The 17,950-nt window shown below is 31.5% G+C and overlaps 1 protein-coding gene across 2 annotated transcripts; it reads right to left on the reverse strand.

The window, feature by feature from the left end:
• Positions 1–2,717: 2,717 nt before the first annotated feature.
• On the reverse strand, positions 2,718–17,078 carry LOC127738827 (protein YIF1B-like). 2 transcript variants are annotated; one of them, XM_052250231.1, is made up of 10 exons: positions 16,993–17,078; positions 12,055–12,142; positions 11,609–11,722; positions 9,688–9,812; positions 9,210–9,314; positions 8,123–8,201; positions 7,364–7,421; positions 6,211–6,366; positions 5,354–5,447; positions 2,718–4,729 (listed from the first exon to the last, which is right to left on the reverse strand). In XM_052250231.1, exons 3-10 carry the CDS (start codon positions 11,658–11,660, stop codon positions 4,571–4,573), a joined length of 828 nt encoding a protein of 275 aa, XP_052106191.1. In that variant the 5' UTR covers positions 11,661–11,722; positions 12,055–12,142; positions 16,993–17,078; the 3' UTR covers positions 2,718–4,570. The 2 variants fall into 2 exon arrangements, with proteins under 2 accessions (XP_052106191.1, XP_052106190.1); XM_052250230.1 differs by lacking the exon at positions 12,055–12,142.
• Positions 17,079–17,950: the final 872 nt, after the last annotated feature.

Raw genomic sequence — 17,950 nt, forward strand, 5'->3', positions numbered from 1 at the left:
ACTTCATACCATTATACAACTGCAAAAATTTGCGGTCATATGAAAATTAATATTTCAACAGGCTGAAGGACATCTTTTTCATGGTTAAATACTTGATGGTTGAGGGATTTTGCAATCTTTTCATGTTAAGAGTAATGTGTCAACTATATTTGGTCTATAAAATCATTGTAAAGTGTATGTGTCTATCTGACCTGGACCTCATTAAGTGTTTCAGTTCTTGTACATCGTTGGCTTTTGTGATTATGCCAGTTTTTTCGTGTTCTCCAAGTATAAAAAATATTTGGACTACAGAATCCTGTCAAGGGGCATATCCAGTTTTTAGCTCACTGGGCCCCAAGGGCCCCATGTGAGCTTATGCCATCACTTGGCATCCGTCGTCGTCGTCGTAAACTATTTCAAAAATCTTCTCCTCTGAAACTACTGGGCCAATTACCTTCAAACTTTAACTAAATGTTCCTTAGGGTATCTAGTTTATAAATTGTATCCGAAGTTTTAATCCATCGACAAACATGGCCGCCATGGCTAAAAATAGAACATAGGGGTCAAATGCAGTTTTTGGCTTATATCTCAAAAACTAAAGCTTTTAGAGCAAATCTGACATTGGGTAAAATTGTTCAGTTGGTCAAGATCTATCAGCTCTGAAATTTTCAGACGAATCGAACAACCCATTGTTGGGTTGCTGCCACCAAATTGGTAGTTTTAACAAAATTTTGCAGTTTTTTGTTATTATTTTGAATATTATTATAGATATATATAAACTGTAAGCAGCAATAATGTTCAGCAAAGTAAGATCTACAAAAAAGTTAATATGACCATAATTGTCAATTGACCCCTTAAGGAGTTATTGCCCTTTAAAGACAATTTTACACAATTTGTTCATCAAGTTTGCTAACATTTAAAAATCTTCTCCTCTGAAACTACTGGGCCAATTACCTTCAAACTTTAACTAAATGTTCCTTAGGGTATCTTGTTTATAAATTGTATCCGAAGTATGTATCCATCGACAAACATGGCCGCCATGGCTAAAAATAGAACATAAGGGTCAAATGCAGTTTTTGGCTTATATCTCAAAAACTAAATCTTTTAAAGCAAATGTGACATGGAGTAAAATTGTTTATTTGGTCAAGATCTATAGGCCCTGAAATTATCAGACGAATCGAACAACCCATTGTTGGGTTGCTGCCACCGAATTGGTAGTTTTAACAAAATTTTGCAGTTTTTTGTTATTATTTTGAATATTATTATAGATATATATAAACTGTAAGCAGCAATAATGTTCAGCAAAGTAAGATCTACAAAAAAGTTAATATGACCAAAATTGTCAATTGACCCCTTAAGGAGTTATTGCCCTTTAAAGACAATTTTACACAATTTGTTCATCAAGTTTGCTAACATTTAAAAATCTTCTCTGAAATACAGGTGAGCGATTCAGGCTCTTGAGAGCCTCTTGTTTTGAAAGGGGGTGTAATCCAAGAAACTGAAGAAATACTGCAGAGCAGAGCAAAGCCAACACTTTTTTGCACGAATATGCAAAAAAATTAAATAAATTGGGAATGTGTCCATGGGACACAGATGATGCCCCCGCTTGCATATAACGTTATAAAGGGCCTTAACTCAAGAACTGTAAAAGTGACACTACCGAAATTTGAACTTGATCTGAGTTTTGTGGTAATAAGCATTATTTATAAGTTTAACATTTAGTCGACATAAACTTAAATTAGAGAACAGAAACGAAAAATTCAGCAATTTTCCCATTTTTAAAGGTGCATAACTCTAGAACAGTAGAAGTGACGCCACCAAAATTCTTTATCTGTGTTTTGTGGTAATTATCATTGTGCATAAGTTTCATAAAATTTGGTTGAGGCAAACTAAAGTTAGACAACAAAAACTAATATTTCAGAAATTTTTCCATTTGTAAAGGGGCATAACTTTAGAACGGTGAAAGTGACACCACCAAAATTCAAACTTGATCTGTGTTTTGTGGTAATAAACATTGTGGATAAGTTTCATAACATTTGATTGAGGCAAACTCAAGTTAGAGAACGGAAACAAAAAAATCAGCAATTTTTTATTTGTAAAGGGACATAGCTCTAGAACGGTAAAAGTGACGCCACCAAATTCAAACTTGATCTGTGTTTTGTGGTTATAAACATTGTGGATAAGTTTAATAACATTTGGTTGAGGCAAACTAAAGTTAAAGAACTGAAACAAATATTTCAGCAATTTTTCCATTTGTAAAGGGGCATAACTCTCGAACAGTAAAAGTGATGCCACCAAAATTTAAACTCAATCTGTGTTTTGTGGTAATAAGCACTGTGGATAAGTTTCATAACATTTGGTTGAGGCAAACTAAAGTTAGAGAACAGAAACCAATTTTGGGACGTACAGACGGACAAAGGTAAATCTTAATGCCCCCAATATGTCCATAAAAATCTATTAAAGGGTGCATACACCCTCTATGCCACCCCTGAATTTACCACTGATGTCCTTAATTTCATGGTTCATTGATTCATATAACGTCAGCTACATTATGTAAGTTTTAGGTAATATCTTGTCTTTTATACAACTGAAGTGTTGTTCTTTCTCGAATTGGATACTTATTGTTTGACCATGATCATGTTGATATCATTGACTTTCAATACAATGTATAATTTATTCAAAATCAATTGAGTACACCTCCAATCTTTGCAAGGATTAAATAAATAACAATTCCCATACACTGTGAAATCAAATTTATTTCCTGGCTACCAGCAACATATTGATATTAAGAGAGCAACAGAATTCGTTAAACAATGATCACCGTGTTTTCCTGAAAAAATAATGAAAATATTAAGTATGGATAAAATTTTCAAAACCAAAATTTAAATATATAGCTGAGAATTAAAATAAATATGTTTTAGTTAAATTTAAACTCGCCTTTAAAGAGAAAGTAACTAAATAAAAAACAGGAATAAATAATCTTTTTGGCATGTGCTTTGTGACTATGAATAATATGTATTCCATATTTAAAGAGTTGAATAGTAAGTGTGGAAGACGTCCTGCATAGTTTCTTGTTATTGATTTTCTTTCTGCTGGGAATGCACTTTAAATTCCCCCCAAAATTGTACTGTTTTTGAGTCAATCACTGAGGGAGAGAAAAATGTCTAGCATCACCTCCATTCTACAATTTATGGAAAACCTAATAGGTATAAGTAATTATCTCTCTAGGTCTTTCTTTTATCAAATGAACTCATAATTTATTACTCAGTAACAATCCTCTTTCTTTTCTTCTGTTTTCAATATATTTAGCTCTACAAAAGATGTACAGCTTTTGGCCATTTTGATTATCTTAATTTACCAGTGTCCTCAGCCCAAACAAACCATCAATATAAAAAAAAAAAAAACCCAAAAAACAGAGACTTAATCCTAAACTATTATGTTATTACATTGTAGCTGGTTCACATACTATGCCTCTTTAAGGTAGATACTAAAAATTAATATATTTTGTTTTGTTTACCTACTGGTTTAAAGATACTATTCCCGTGTTTCATCTCACAGGGACACAACTTGAAAAATTACAGTTATATGGTGGCTAAAATAAATAGCTCAAGTGCAATGCATGTCTATTTTACACAAATGCAGCCCGAAATATGATTTTTTTTTTAAATTATCTCCCTTACATAAAAAAATATTCATTATTAATTACCTCCCTTATTCATGCTTGCTTTGCATCAGTGATTTTATATTTAGACATGCAACTTTTACATAAAGAATGGTTATTAACAGAAACGTGTGCATGCATTTGAATATATATACCTTTACACAAAGCTAAAAGAACAAATAAAATATTTCAAATAAAATAATACAAGAAATCTTTGGCACAAAAACATAAAGAAAGCAATAAACATGTTATAATCTTACAACCATTGGTTAAGGGGGTATCCAACACTTTAGATAAAATAGATTTGGCTCGTTTAATTTTCATAAATTTTTTTACAAAATATTAACTTTGACCTGTTGACAAAAATACAAAAATTTCAAGAAATTTGAACCTCACAATTTACAGGAATAATTTTATTGGATATATAGCAGTTTGACAGATACTAATTTTGATCATTGAGAAGCTTGATTTCTCTTTACTTACAGTATGTGACTAAAATGGTCAACTATTTTTAAAGAGTTAACTCCCTTAGGTGTTCTGTACCCCCTTAAGTACACTATTTTCATTAGATGAAGTTACAATTTGTATTGAGATAGTTGTATATATAAATCTTGTGTTAAGAAACTATGGTCCCTACAATATTAGCATTTCTCTGGCAAACAAAATGTTCAAATGTTTTTCTCTTTTCTTCATTCAATTGCACCATTTAACCAGATCCTTTTCAACTGTAAGCTGGATTTCAAAATAAGTCTGCTTGCCATTTCTGCTGCATTATATGACAATTGACAAAAATTTCATTTTTTTTTTGCAGCATGCCATTTCTTCTGCATTATATGGCCATAAAAAAATTCATTTTTTACATCATGCTTTAAACGTTGTCAATTTTCAACAGTCTGTCATGACATTTTCTCATTTGTTCAGTGTTTACACTCAGCTTCTATGAAACATGATATGACTAGTCAACCACCACATCATGAGAGGTTGTAGAAGTGATATGGACAGAATCAGATACCAGCTACGCTTACTTCCACCACGTGAAAATCCATCGTCAGCTGTCTGTGATAACAACTGTACTCTTAATGTGCGAATCTGTAAAATATGAACTGAGATTGCATGAACAGGATCAATAATTCATACTTTGAATAATCACATGTATTTGTACATAAACAAATCTGGAATATAAATTTTTCAAAACATTTCCAGATACTTTTTTTTCGAGATGTGCCAATCAGACCACTTCAGACATGTGATTAAAATGCCTAAATTTTATGACTGCTGTGGGTTTAAAGATATATAATCCAATTTTCCATACAATAAGAACAAGTTTCTGGTATTTTACTCGGCACAGAATTAACAAAATAGATTTACATTAATGTCATGTCTGGCAGTATTATTGGATACAGGGTTCTCACTGAGGATTTTTCAGGTACTCTCAACACAATTTTTGATTATGGCAGGTCCAAAGTTCTGATTCAAGTTTAAAAATTTAAGATGTTTGTAATGAAATCATAATGAATCTGTATAAAGTAACGAGATATAGTAGGATATCCAATGAGACAACTATCAGAGTTAAATATGACTCCTGGTTTGGTATATTCTAGAAGCAAAGTTGAACTCACTTGTGCAAAAGATTGTGTCAAGTCACATTTTTACGATTTAAGGACTAATGCACTTGTTTTTCTGAGAACACTGATATAAGTGATGAATACTTACTAAAAATACTGAAATTGTAATACCAAACCATAAAAGTACGAAGTAATATCCATTGGCTAAGAAAACTAGACCTGATATCAAAGCAAATATCATTCTGAAAACAAAAAGAAATACATGTGTTTTTAAAGTGATCTACATAATATCTATACATGTATGTACACTATTCCAACTATAAGAAAGATCTTCACTTACCTAAAGCTATCTACAAATAATATATGAGAATAATATGACATATAAAAGCATATTTCTTTCACTTTCACCAGTAAAACCTTATTCTATTAAATATTGCTGAATTTTTTATATAAATACAGAAACAATATTTTGAGTTAACAACTTCTATGTAAGCTATGGTTTTCAAGGGGATATAAAATTTAATCACACATTGTTCAATGAACTTTGAACATGTCCAGGATTCCTAATAGATTCATAAAGAGTTTTTAGTGTATAACGACTTCAGGCCCTCCCAAGTAGGAGAGATTACAGGTAGGGACTGAATTTTTCAGGTTATCACCTATCTGGTATACACACATAAGTCAGGAATCTGATGTTCAGTAGTTGTCGTTTGTTGATGTGGTTCATAAGTGTTTCTCGTTTTTTATATAGATTAGACCGTTGGTTTTCCCGTTTGAATGGTTTTACACTAGTAATTTTCAGGGCCCTTTATAGCTTGCTGTTTGGTGTGAGCCAAGGCTCCGTGTTGAAGACCGTACTTTGACCTATAATGGTTTACTTTTATAAATTTTGACTTGGATGGAGAGTTGTCTCATTGGCACTCATACCACATCTTCTTATATCTACATATAGTCAAACTTCTCTTGCCTCCACATATTTAAGAAATGTTGCAATATTAAACTCACCCAACAAATTTATATCCACAATATGCTATCACATCTGTGTATTTTAAGTTAGTGTTGACATTCATTATATATAAACTGATCATAATAACAACAAGTTCTATAATTAACCAAACAAAAGCTGAACTGGCTTGTATTCCTAATTGTTCTGGTGTAAATCTGAAATAAACAATGATACAAAATTAAGATATAATTCATATTTTTAATTGTTTGATTGATTGTTGGTTGCTAAATACCATTAATTTTTAATTGACACATTAAAAATTTTGTTTGATGCTGTTTTCTGGCAAAATTTTAAATTCTATTCCCATTTTTTTATGATTGTTTAAAAAGAAATAAAGTTGTTTTGACCATTACTGATCAGATGGTACCTGGGTAAATCTAAAAGTAAATTCATGAAAACATGTGCAATTTTATTTTAAACACCTTATATTTTTTTTTAAATTGCTCCAGATTTAAATTGAAATTAAATGACCTGTGTGGGTAAGAAAATTGATAATACATGATTTGTTTATAGTGTAGCAGTTGTGCTGGATGCATGAATACTGTAAATTCAGAAATCCATTCATTATTGTGATTGTTGACCAATGGACACACACGTGAGATTAATTATTGCGATTTCAGGAAATGCAGCATAAAAATAACTGCATAGATATTAAAAATGCAAGTTTTTATTTTTGTGAAAAATAACCTGTCAAAATTTTTGCAAAAATAAAAACATCCCAATTGTTCTGAATTTACAGTGCACAGTTAAATTCAATCAGAAAGAGTTCATAATTGATATCAGCTTCAATAAAGCATGCTGTATTTAGGAGCAAGAGCAAAAATTGGTCGGGTCGAAGTCAAGAGTAATGTGTCCGTGTAGGGTGACATGTCTTCCTGCAGACTGTTACCCTTGTGAACTAGCACGTTAAAAATCCGTCTCAGCATGTCAGTCTAGTACAAAGCAGGATTAATATTCATATCTCATTAACATGTTATCGTCCTAAATATGCATTTCATTTGCCACTAGACATTAAACAGCCATCCATCATCATCATCATCAAGTCTATTCAATGACAATGTATTAAATATAAATTTTATTATACAAATTATCCATTAAAGAAAAAAATTGTTTTTATCTGTAGCATATGTTACAGGTTAATAAATCTCTTACCTGTTTTGTGTTCCTAGGACAATACCTGCTACTAAAACATATGTTACAAAGGCCATAGCTGAAATCAGATTATAAACATCTGTAAACATTTAATATGATCGTAATACACTGAAAAATCATTACTAAACAATTTTTCAACAATTTCTGCATCAATAGTATATCACATACATACAAAACTCATTTATGTTTTTTTAACTAAACTAGTCAAAATTCTAAAGGTATTGGTTTAAAAGAAAAGTTATTTGATGTCTTTAATGATGGTGTTGAGGGGGTGGTAGAAAAAATTTTCTCTTTGAAGAGAAATCATATTTTTTAAGAAAGGTTTCAAGAAAAAAATAACACAAGTACTACAATCCTTGCTGAAGACTGAAGAAAAATCAAAATCCCAGAGACTGTTTTATTTTCAGAGAAGAAAACTGTTACTTTTTTTAAAATCCAAAAATTCAAAACCATGGTTGTCATTGGTTGCTGTCTGCCATAATTGTTTTTTGCATAAAACGAACAGATGGTTAGCTCATTTGAATTGTTTCCCATTTTGTAATTCCTTACTTCTCATGCCTTAATATACTTACAACATGGGTTTTGCTCATTGTTGAAGGGCATATGGTGTCTAGTAGTTGTTCACATCCTCATCTTTTAGTCTCTGGTGGATAATTGTCTCATTGCCAATCAAACAGATCTCCTGACTTTTTTAGTAGAATTCTAAAAAGCTTAATAACCTATTGTGAACTTTCTTGGGTTTTATCTTACCATACTTACATGGTATATACAAATCTGGTGCATTTAATTCATATCTAGGTTGGACTGGTTCATCTGAATTGTATTTTATTGACCAATCCTGTAATATATTCACGTAGTTAACATTTTTTTAAAATTAATTAGAAGTGTCATTCTTAATACTAAATATATCATCATAATATCATAACATATGCATGCATACACATCATGAATTTATAGTCTTATACACAATAACATGTATATACACATCATGAATTTATAGTCTTATACACAACATATGTATACACATCATGAATTTATAGTCTTATACACAATAACATATAAATACAAACCCTTCAAGAAAAAAAATTAAAATCTACCCTTTTAAGTCATATAAATTCTACTGATACATAAATTTTACTATTCTGTTAATTTCTGTATGAACTTTTATATTAAACTACATTTTCAATAGATTCATAGATCTCAAAAGGCTGCATTTAAAATATGAATGGAAAAATCACTTCTCCTTTTATCTAAAAAAAAGGTGATGTTATGGAAACATAGAAAATAAATTACGTATGGATTTATTTTGATTTAGGAGGAAATCTAAAAAAAAATAGAGGATAAAACTTCTCCATACAACATATTACATGAAGACTTGCAAATCAAATATGGATTCTACAGCTTCCATTTCCCCTTGTATTGTTAGTCTGGTGCAATTTCTCAAGGCTTTTTAGAACTTATGCTAAGTTGCAAGAATCTACTCATTGTTGGGCCAAAAATAAAATTGAAATTGTTTGATGTTGCCTACCTCCCCACCTAAAAAGTAGCCTACCCAAAATATTTTATGACACACATCTTTTTTTATTTTTTTTCAAAGTTTTTTCATGCTCTAATGTTGTTTTCTCGTCTAAAACATGTGACACATGTTGTTGGCCAAAAAAGCAAAAAAAAACCTACAAGGCATTGTTAGGCAACATCAAACAAAGAATTATAGGATGGCCTTGACCACTAAATGTGATTATGAATAACTTCCCATCTTAAGAATAGATCGAACATGAACATATATTATATTTAGCATACAGGTACATTATGTTTATTTTCCATCATATTAATAGATCATACTTACTGATTGAGTAAAGGGAAATAACAAAAGTCCTAATTTTTTCCCAACATATGCAGTATCAACAGCGAAATAGTACTTTAATCTGGATGTAGCTACATATTTTTCTAACTGAAATGAAATATTATTAGAATTATATGCAATAGTTTATATTATAGATAACATTTCATAGATGCAAATACAAATATAAATGTACATTCCTGCTACAGTATGATTTAACACAAACTAGGCTTATTAATATCAATTAGTCACAATTTCATATAAAATGACCTTGTCATATAGCAAAAAAATTATCACTTTTTTGTGGCAACATCATTCTATTATTTATAGAACCACTATTTCTAACACTGCAAAAATGCAAAGTGCCAAAATGAAGAAATTCATCATCATTTTTTACAATTTTGAAATTGATTATCCTAGAATTAAATTTTATTGCATAACAACTTTTATTATTAATCCTCTAAAATGGCTACAAACTATTTACATTTTTATTAACATAATCTTTGCCTTGGTCTGCTAGAGAAGAGCCATACTGCATTGCCATATTTGCCATGGGATCATTGAGTATCTGACTTCCTGGCATTCCAGCAAAACCACTCTGATCATAACCTGCAAAAGAACATAAGATACAGTGGGATTCTTCAGGTTCTGGAGACCTCATTTTCTAATGGGTTGGTCTACATTTACCTTATAGATCACTCATCTATTATAATTATGGCAGGGTATGAGGGGTAACCCTGATGAATAGTGAAAATGTATTTGATTTAACGGTTAAGGAACATATATTGCATATGATTAGGGTTTGTCAATGTTTTGTTGCAAGTTTGTGATTAGAGCTTTTCGATCATATTTTACACGATAGTAATTTTGTGCGTCTTTAAGAAGAGCATGTAGATGTACATTTGTAATAAATAATATAAACTAAGTTTAATTTTGGACCCTTTGGACCTTAATGTAGACCAATTTAAAAAACGGGACCCAAAATTAAAAATCTAAATACACGGTTAGATTTGGAATATCAAAGAACCCCAATAATTCAATTTTTGATGAAATCAAACAAAGTTTTATTTTGGACCCTTTTGACCTCAATATGAACCAATTTGATAGCGGGGTCCACAAATAAAAAATCTAAATACATGGTTAGATTCAGCATATCAAGGAACCCCATATATTCAATTTTTGTTGAAATCAAACAAAGTTTAATTTTGGACCCCAATTTGGACCAACTTGAAAACTGGGCCAAAAATCAAAATACATGTTTAGATTCAGCATATCAAAGAACCCCATATATTAAATTTTTGTTAAAATCAAACAAAGTTTAATTTTGGACCCCAACTTGGACCAACTTGAAAACTGGGCCCAGAATAAAAAATCTAAACACATGTTTAGATTTAGCATATCAAAGAACCCCAAGAATTCAATTTTTGTTAAAATCAAACTATGAGAAAAAATTGACCCCCACATTTTCTTTTTACCCCCCCCCCCCCCCTTTTTTCCCCCAAAAAATTCTTTCCCTCAAGATATGGTCATAATCTCAATTCAAATTTCCAATGGAGTTTGCAACCATAATTACCCATTTAAATTTACCATAGTGCTAACTTAATCTATTTTATAATAGAATTTAAAATATAGTGTCAAATCTTTCATATGGATTTTTTTGTAAAAAAAAAAGATGCAACATTTGCAAATATTTTTACTGGTCTTCCTTTAAAAATATGCATTTCTTAAAACATAATTTAAAAGCAGTGTAAGGGAAGTAACCAAAACGTTGTATTTGGATTACCTCCCTTACACTGTTTTAAATTATCTTTATTGTTCATTAACCATTACTTTATACATAATTTAAAAGCAGTGTAAGGGAGATAATTTCAATGATGTATTTGATTTATCTCCCTTACACTGCTTTAAATCATGTTTTGTACTAAAGTATTTGTCCGTTAACCAGGACAACCTTGTTTTTCCCCATTTTTTGCCCCTAATTCCTAAACGGTTTGAGCCATAACCCCCCAAAGCAAATCCTAACCATCCCTTTGTGGTATGTAAACTTGTAGTATAATTTCAGAGAGATCCATACACCGTTCCACAGTTATTGTCTGGAAACTAGAAAATGCTTATTTTTGGCCCCTAATTCCTTAACTGTTGGTACCATAACCCCCAAAATCAATCCCCACCTTCCTTTTGTGGTATTGAACCTTATGGTAAAATTTCAAAGAGATCCATGCTCTTAAACTAAAGTTAGAGTGCGAAAACCAATGTGTCGTCGGTCAACGACGACGTCATACCAATATACGACCGCAAATATTTTTTGCGGTCGTATAAAAATGATATGAGGAATTCAAGGAAAAAGGACCTCAACTTCCAATAAACTTTGATGAGACCTGTTTATTTTACATATTTCACAATACCTTGTCCAGGTGGTGGTCCATATCCATACTGTGGAGGGGGTGGTTGTTGCATGCTTGTGTCTTCATATAACTGTGGTTTAGATCCAGGCTTCTTTTGTCTTCTTTTCTGTCCAGCTGTGGAAAAAAATGTTAATATGTATACATGTACATATGACTTATGTTTCAAATTATCAAAGAAGCATAACACGACAGTAACAATAATGTTTTATATTCTTTATATATACATTATAATGAGATATTCTAATCGTTGTTACAATGATGTTAAAATTACTGTTTCCAATCAGCCAGGTGCAAAAAAGAATTTTTTCCATAAAAAGGGAAAAATAAGAGAGTTCTTATGAAAAGTTGATTTTAAAAAAAAAATTAAATACATCTTCATGATGTATGTATATGTAATTATCTAAGTTATCTTTCAAAGGAAAACTGAGCGTTTATTTTACTTGTACCTGTGTTGCAGTTGTCTCAGTATTTCAGAGTTGAGTGATTTTTTTCTGAACTAACTTTTATAGTACAAGCTTCATCAGTTTCTTCATACTATTGAAAAAAGATTTGACGTGACCTTGTAATTTCTATGGTCCAATAAGACTGTTCAATGAATTTATAATCACTGAAATGCATAGCATTACTGGAAAAACAAAATTACCACACAGACTTATTCCAGGACATGTATATGAAGTTCAAAATAATTACATGTACCTCATGTCATAAGCTTTTGTACTTAAAATTCATACTACACATGCCTTTGAATGTGAAGTTACAGTTTTGTACAATGATTTCTTAAAAGCATATGAAATCCATGATATATGTACATGTACAAACATTTTTCACTGGAAATTTTACGGTTCGATTGATATAAATAATCAATTATTGGTGGATGTTGAGTTTATAGAAATCACCAAACATGAAAATTTGTCCAATCCACATATACTATCTATAAATTTTCACCATGGCTTTTTAAAGCTGTAGAAGACTATCTTAATAAAATAAAGTGGCAAGTCTGGTATTGAAAAGCTTACAAGTGTAGTGTTTGCATTTAAAGAAGTGCTTAGTTTCACATGTACTTTACATTGGAAAGATTAAATTTAGGTGACAAAAATCAATAAGATCCAAGTTTTACACAATCAACCACAAAATGAATGCTCCAAATTTGTAAAAAAAACTAGTTAAACATTGCCACCTTGTATACTTAAATAAACATGTAACAATTGTAAATGGTTTATATATTTGTTTGGTCATCATGGTCATCAGTTTGACCAAAGCTGATTAATTAAACAATAATGTATACTCATGTCATGAGTGATAACATAGACTCACAAAGCAAATGTAAATATAAAACCCAAAGCAATTTGCATATGATACTTTTAAAAGTGTAATAAATCTTCTTATTGATCATTAAAAATATCAGAAAAAGACCAAGTCAGGAAAATGAACTGTATTCAATTGAAATACTGAATTGAAGTTATTTACATACTAAATAATTTTATATTAACATGTGCTTCCAAAAGGTCTAGTACATTATTCATGAACTTTGTAGGTCTCAACATTGAATAAGCTAGTCTGAGAGGCTTTTCAGAGGACTTTGTGTCGTACAAATGTACCAATAAAATTAAGCTTATTAATGTTATTGATTATTGAGAAAAGAATGCTTTCCAGTGGCCAATCATGTTGGCAGCAAAATACCTTGAGCTTTCATTTGTATTTTAAATACAAAATGTACTATATCCTTGAAAAATTTGTCAACTATTTTTTAGTAAAAACTGTACAATGTAGATACTTCAGTTTTAATAGGCTTTTTCACAGTTATTGCAGCTATATTGAATAGGGGCAGATTTTCATAATGGAGGTGAAAATGCTTTGATAAACACGGGAAAACATCATTGAAAATGAACAGTTGCTTGGAAACATGCATAGGTTTTCCTGTACTTTCTTACTATTTCCACCTCCATCAAAAAAATCTGCCCCCTATTCAATATGAATCCGGGTCGGTTCGCCCTGATTCGCGTTCACCCTAGTACCTGTTCGCCCTAATTCCTGTTCGCACCGAGTCCGTTCGCCCTGATTTCTATTTTATTTTGTTATCTTGTATAATATAAATTATTTGAATCAGACTACACGAAATTTGTCGGACCGTCAGACAAATCCGGTGAATAATGGAGCGGTCTGGTAAAATTTTGTTGAATTCCGGTCCGAATGTCCGGTGTTGTTTTTTTCTTGGATTTTTCTAAAAACCCTACATTTTTCCCAATTTTGGGAGCAAAATTCTAAAAATGATCTCAAAATTCATTTTCATCTTTATTATTCATGACAGCGATGTTTATTTTGTTCAACCGCTAGCTTTATGCCGAAAATCGTCAACAAGTAATGTGTAAATTCGAGTAAAAACATATCTGCATGACTGACAAAAACAACAATGGCTGCCATCAACCGGAAATATAGACAAAACCGAATCAGATTCCGGGAACGGATAAGGCCAATTCCGGGTTTGCCGATCAAATACAATAAAAAATCCAAGCAGGTTCACAATATACAGCTATGAAATATAAACACTAGATTTGAAAACCAAAAGATATATGAAAAAGAAAGAAGATACAGGAATTATTGTATACAGATACTCTAAATTATTTTTAGTTCACAAATAATTTTCATGTCAAAATCCAATAGAATGTGACATTACTTTTCTTTATCAGTGAAATGCATTCAAGCAATTGTGCACAACTTTCATCAAAATATACACTCTTGTCACACGATTTTGTTTTTGTGCATTTTGGAGTGCAGTAGGGCACAACAAGTCATAGGTTTGTTGGTATTTTGTCGGATAATATACAATTAGATGTAAACAAAATTGGTCTGGTAAAATTTCATTCGGTCTGGTAAAGCTAGGTTGTTTACCAGACCGAATGTCCGGAAAAAATAAAATTCATTCGTGTAGTCTGTTGAATTAATTATGTTAAAGTTTGTTGAAAATTCCACAGAAATATTTGGTCAGATCATACGTTTTCGTACGTCATATGAATTCGTACTATGCATGCTTTTTCAATGGAAATTGTGACGTCACAATGCATTCTTAATAGCACGAAAACCCATGAGACAAGGATTTATGTTGTATTGATGCTACCAGATAATGATTTTTCTTTTGATTGCATTGAATATTTTGGCATATTCATCATGTTGAATGTGGACAGTATTTTGAAGAAGAAGAATTCAGGAACTGGAGACCAAGTTATCTGTATGAATTTATCTTTTTTGAAACCTTGTAACAATTTCAAAACAATCCAAACAGGTATAACAAGATCCAACTCACTCAACATCTTGAGATCAAAGAAGCCAAACGCGAAAACAATTTCCCTTTAATGTCTTACAGTTCTTACATCATTGTTTTAACTCATTTCAAGCTGACTTGTTTATTTAAAAAAAACAATATCATTATTAATCCATCAAAAACAATAACAATAACAACAACAATCAGTGAGACCAAAGACATCGTAATCATATCTAATCAGCATTCTAAATTACAAAACTTTGAATTTTCAGAATACTAAGGCTTTCCACCTCAGAAATATATTACCTTAGCTGCAAAACTTTTAGGAATTTTGGGTCCTCAATGCTCTTCAACTTCGTACTTTATTTGGCCTTATTAACTTTTTTGATTCGAGCGTCACTGATGAGTCTTTTGTAGACGAAATGTGTGTCTGGCATACAAAGTTTCAATCTTGGTATCTATGATTGATGAGTTTATTTACAATCAAGTCATTAAAAGTAATTCAGAATAAAAACAAATGTAACAATGAAGCCAATTAGCCTGATTAATGCTCCAAAACAAAAACTTTTTTTTTTTAATTTCAATGTATATTCATGAATTTGGAGATATACATTTTTAATATTTACCATTTAAATAACTGAATAAGATTACAAAACTAAATTAAACCATTAATATTACTTTTTTTATAAAAATTAGGGTGAACGGACCCAGGGCGAACGGACTCAGGGCGAACAGACTCAGGGCGAACATGTTATTAGGGCGAACGGACCTGATACCATTTAATATGGCTGCAATATCCGTGAAGTGGCCTATTGAACATGCTTATTGGGCTAAAACTTATACACCTTATCGCTTATTAGTCCAATCCAGGAAAAAACAATCACTAAGACTGTTTGCTAAAACAAAGGCCATCAGTAACGAGCTGAGGGAGGGAAAAGTTTAGAAAGCGAACATTTTGAAACTTTCGATAGATTATGATCCACTTTTTTGAAACACAAATTAAATAAAATGCTTTGTTTGAAGTGTTTACGATGGTTTAAACATGTCTCTTTCAAAAGTCTTATGCATAATACATTGTTTAAAAACGGCCCCAGATAGCTTTAACTTCAATTTTTTTAAATAAGTCAGCTTGGAATGAGTTAAAACAATGATGTAAGACATTAAAGGGAAATTGTTTTCGCTGCTTGGCTTCTTTGATTTCAAGGTGTTGAGTGAGTTGGATCTTGATATAACTGTTTGGATTGTTTTGAAATTGTTACAAGGTTTCAAAAAAGATAAATTCATACAGATAACTTGGTCTCCAGTTCCTGAGCACTTCTTCTTCTTCATAATACTGTCCACATTCAACACGATGAATATTTTAGCAAGTATATTCAATGCAAATCAAAATAAAAATAATTATCTGGTAGCAGCAAACAACATAAATATTTTGATGGAATTTTCAACAAACTTAAGTCTTAAACATAATTAATTCAAATAATTTATATTATACAAGACAACAAAATAAAATAGAAATCAGGGCGAACGGACTCAGTGCATCAGGAATTAGGGCGAACGGACCCCTGGCGAACAGGTATTAGGGCGAAAAGGTACTAGGGCGAACGTGAATCAGGGCGAACGGACCCGGATTCAAAAAGTATACAGATCGTTTGACCATCATAAGAAACAACTATGTTAAGTTTCATGAAATTTGGATAAGTCGTTCTCAAGTTACGGTGTAACATGTTTATGCCGGACAGACAGACGGACAGACGACATTTGTATACCATAATACGTCCCATCAACATTTTAACGAGCGTATAAAAACATCTGTGATACAAGCTCTGTACGACTGTAGAAACATTTGATAACTGATGAAAGCGAAAACTGTTTTATTCCTTACAATCTACTATTCAAACTAGAATGCATATCGATTGACTGGTACATATTTCCGACTCAAAACCATAAATACGAACCCTTGTGCAAATTAGAACACCCCCCTTTTGTCGACGGAGGCTCTTACTGTAGTGTAACGTACATTTCTTTCTTGTTTGCGCCAAAGACATTTCAAATTTAATGAATTACAGTAATTATTCTAAAGACTTTAAAAATAAGGATTAACTATTTACAACCATAAAAATCTTACGCTGTCTAAAATTCGACGGGCTATCCATATTTCGAAGATATTTTTCGACTGAGTTGGCAGGACACACAGACAGATTTGAAAACTGGTACCGTATTTAATCAGTAACGATGAGATAGCTAAAGAGTACGTCTACTGGTTTTAATGAAGACATCTACAATAAGTTTTCAGTCCCGTACCTGGGACAAAATTATGTGATTAATATATAAATACATCATGAAGCTTTTCATTCGAGGATATTTAATCAGCGTGCGAGGATATATAATCAGTGATTATAATTCAATATTTGATATATACGGTTTTCCATTGTAAAAATATTGAAAATTTTATTTTCACAATTTCAGCAACTCAGCACCAGAGACATATAAGCATGAATGATAAGATAAGATAAGATATTTTATTTTCCAAATTAGGTCCCCAGGGGGGGGGCATACACACATAACAAATATAATCTTTACAACATACAGTATTTTACATGACATTCATATAACACCTAAATATTGATATAAAGTGATACAGGCTATTTGTTAAATAAAAAAAAGTATTTAAGAGTTGCTACTCCAGAGATGTGGCAAACGTCCTCTCACTTGATTTTATTTGCAGTTGTTTTTATTTTATTTTTTAATATTTTTGATGGAAATGTATAAATATACTTGATTGTTTAGCTGCAACAGGTACCAAGGGACGATGCTCTAGGATTGTGAGCTTAAGAGCTCTAACAAACCTCGTAACTGATGCAGAGAAACAAACATAAATGTAACAAAAGTTCAAGTCTATTCACAGAAAATAACATATACTGTAGTAATAGGTATTGAGAATAGTGTAGATTTCCCTACTGCAACAGACACTACGGGCGGTGTTCAAGGAGCTGTGTTATTCACACAATCCAATTCATGTCTAAAGCAGACAAGAAAGCCACACCCTTAACAATTTTTAGAAGTAAATTTACCAGCAGCAATGA

Source organism: Mytilus californianus, unplaced genomic scaffold (genome assembly GCF_021869535.1).
Source record: "Mytilus californianus isolate M0D057914Y unplaced genomic scaffold, xbMytCali1.0.p SCAF_4, whole genome shotgun sequence".
Classification (NCBI taxonomy): Eukaryota; Metazoa; Mollusca; class Bivalvia; order Mytilida; family Mytilidae; genus Mytilus; species Mytilus californianus.

Coding starts and splice junctions, on each gene's coding strand:
- LOC127738827 (XM_052250230.1), bottom strand. CDS start 17,020: ATGGATAGCCCGTCGAATTTTAGACAGC. Junction 5,448..6,210: donor TGTGGATATAAATTTGTTGG/GTGAGTTTAATA, acceptor TTTTGTTTTCAG/AATGATATTTGCTTTGATAT. Junction 4,730..5,353: donor TTACAATTTCAGTATTTTTA/GTAAGTATTCAT, acceptor CATATTTTACAG/ATTCGCACATTAAGAGTACA.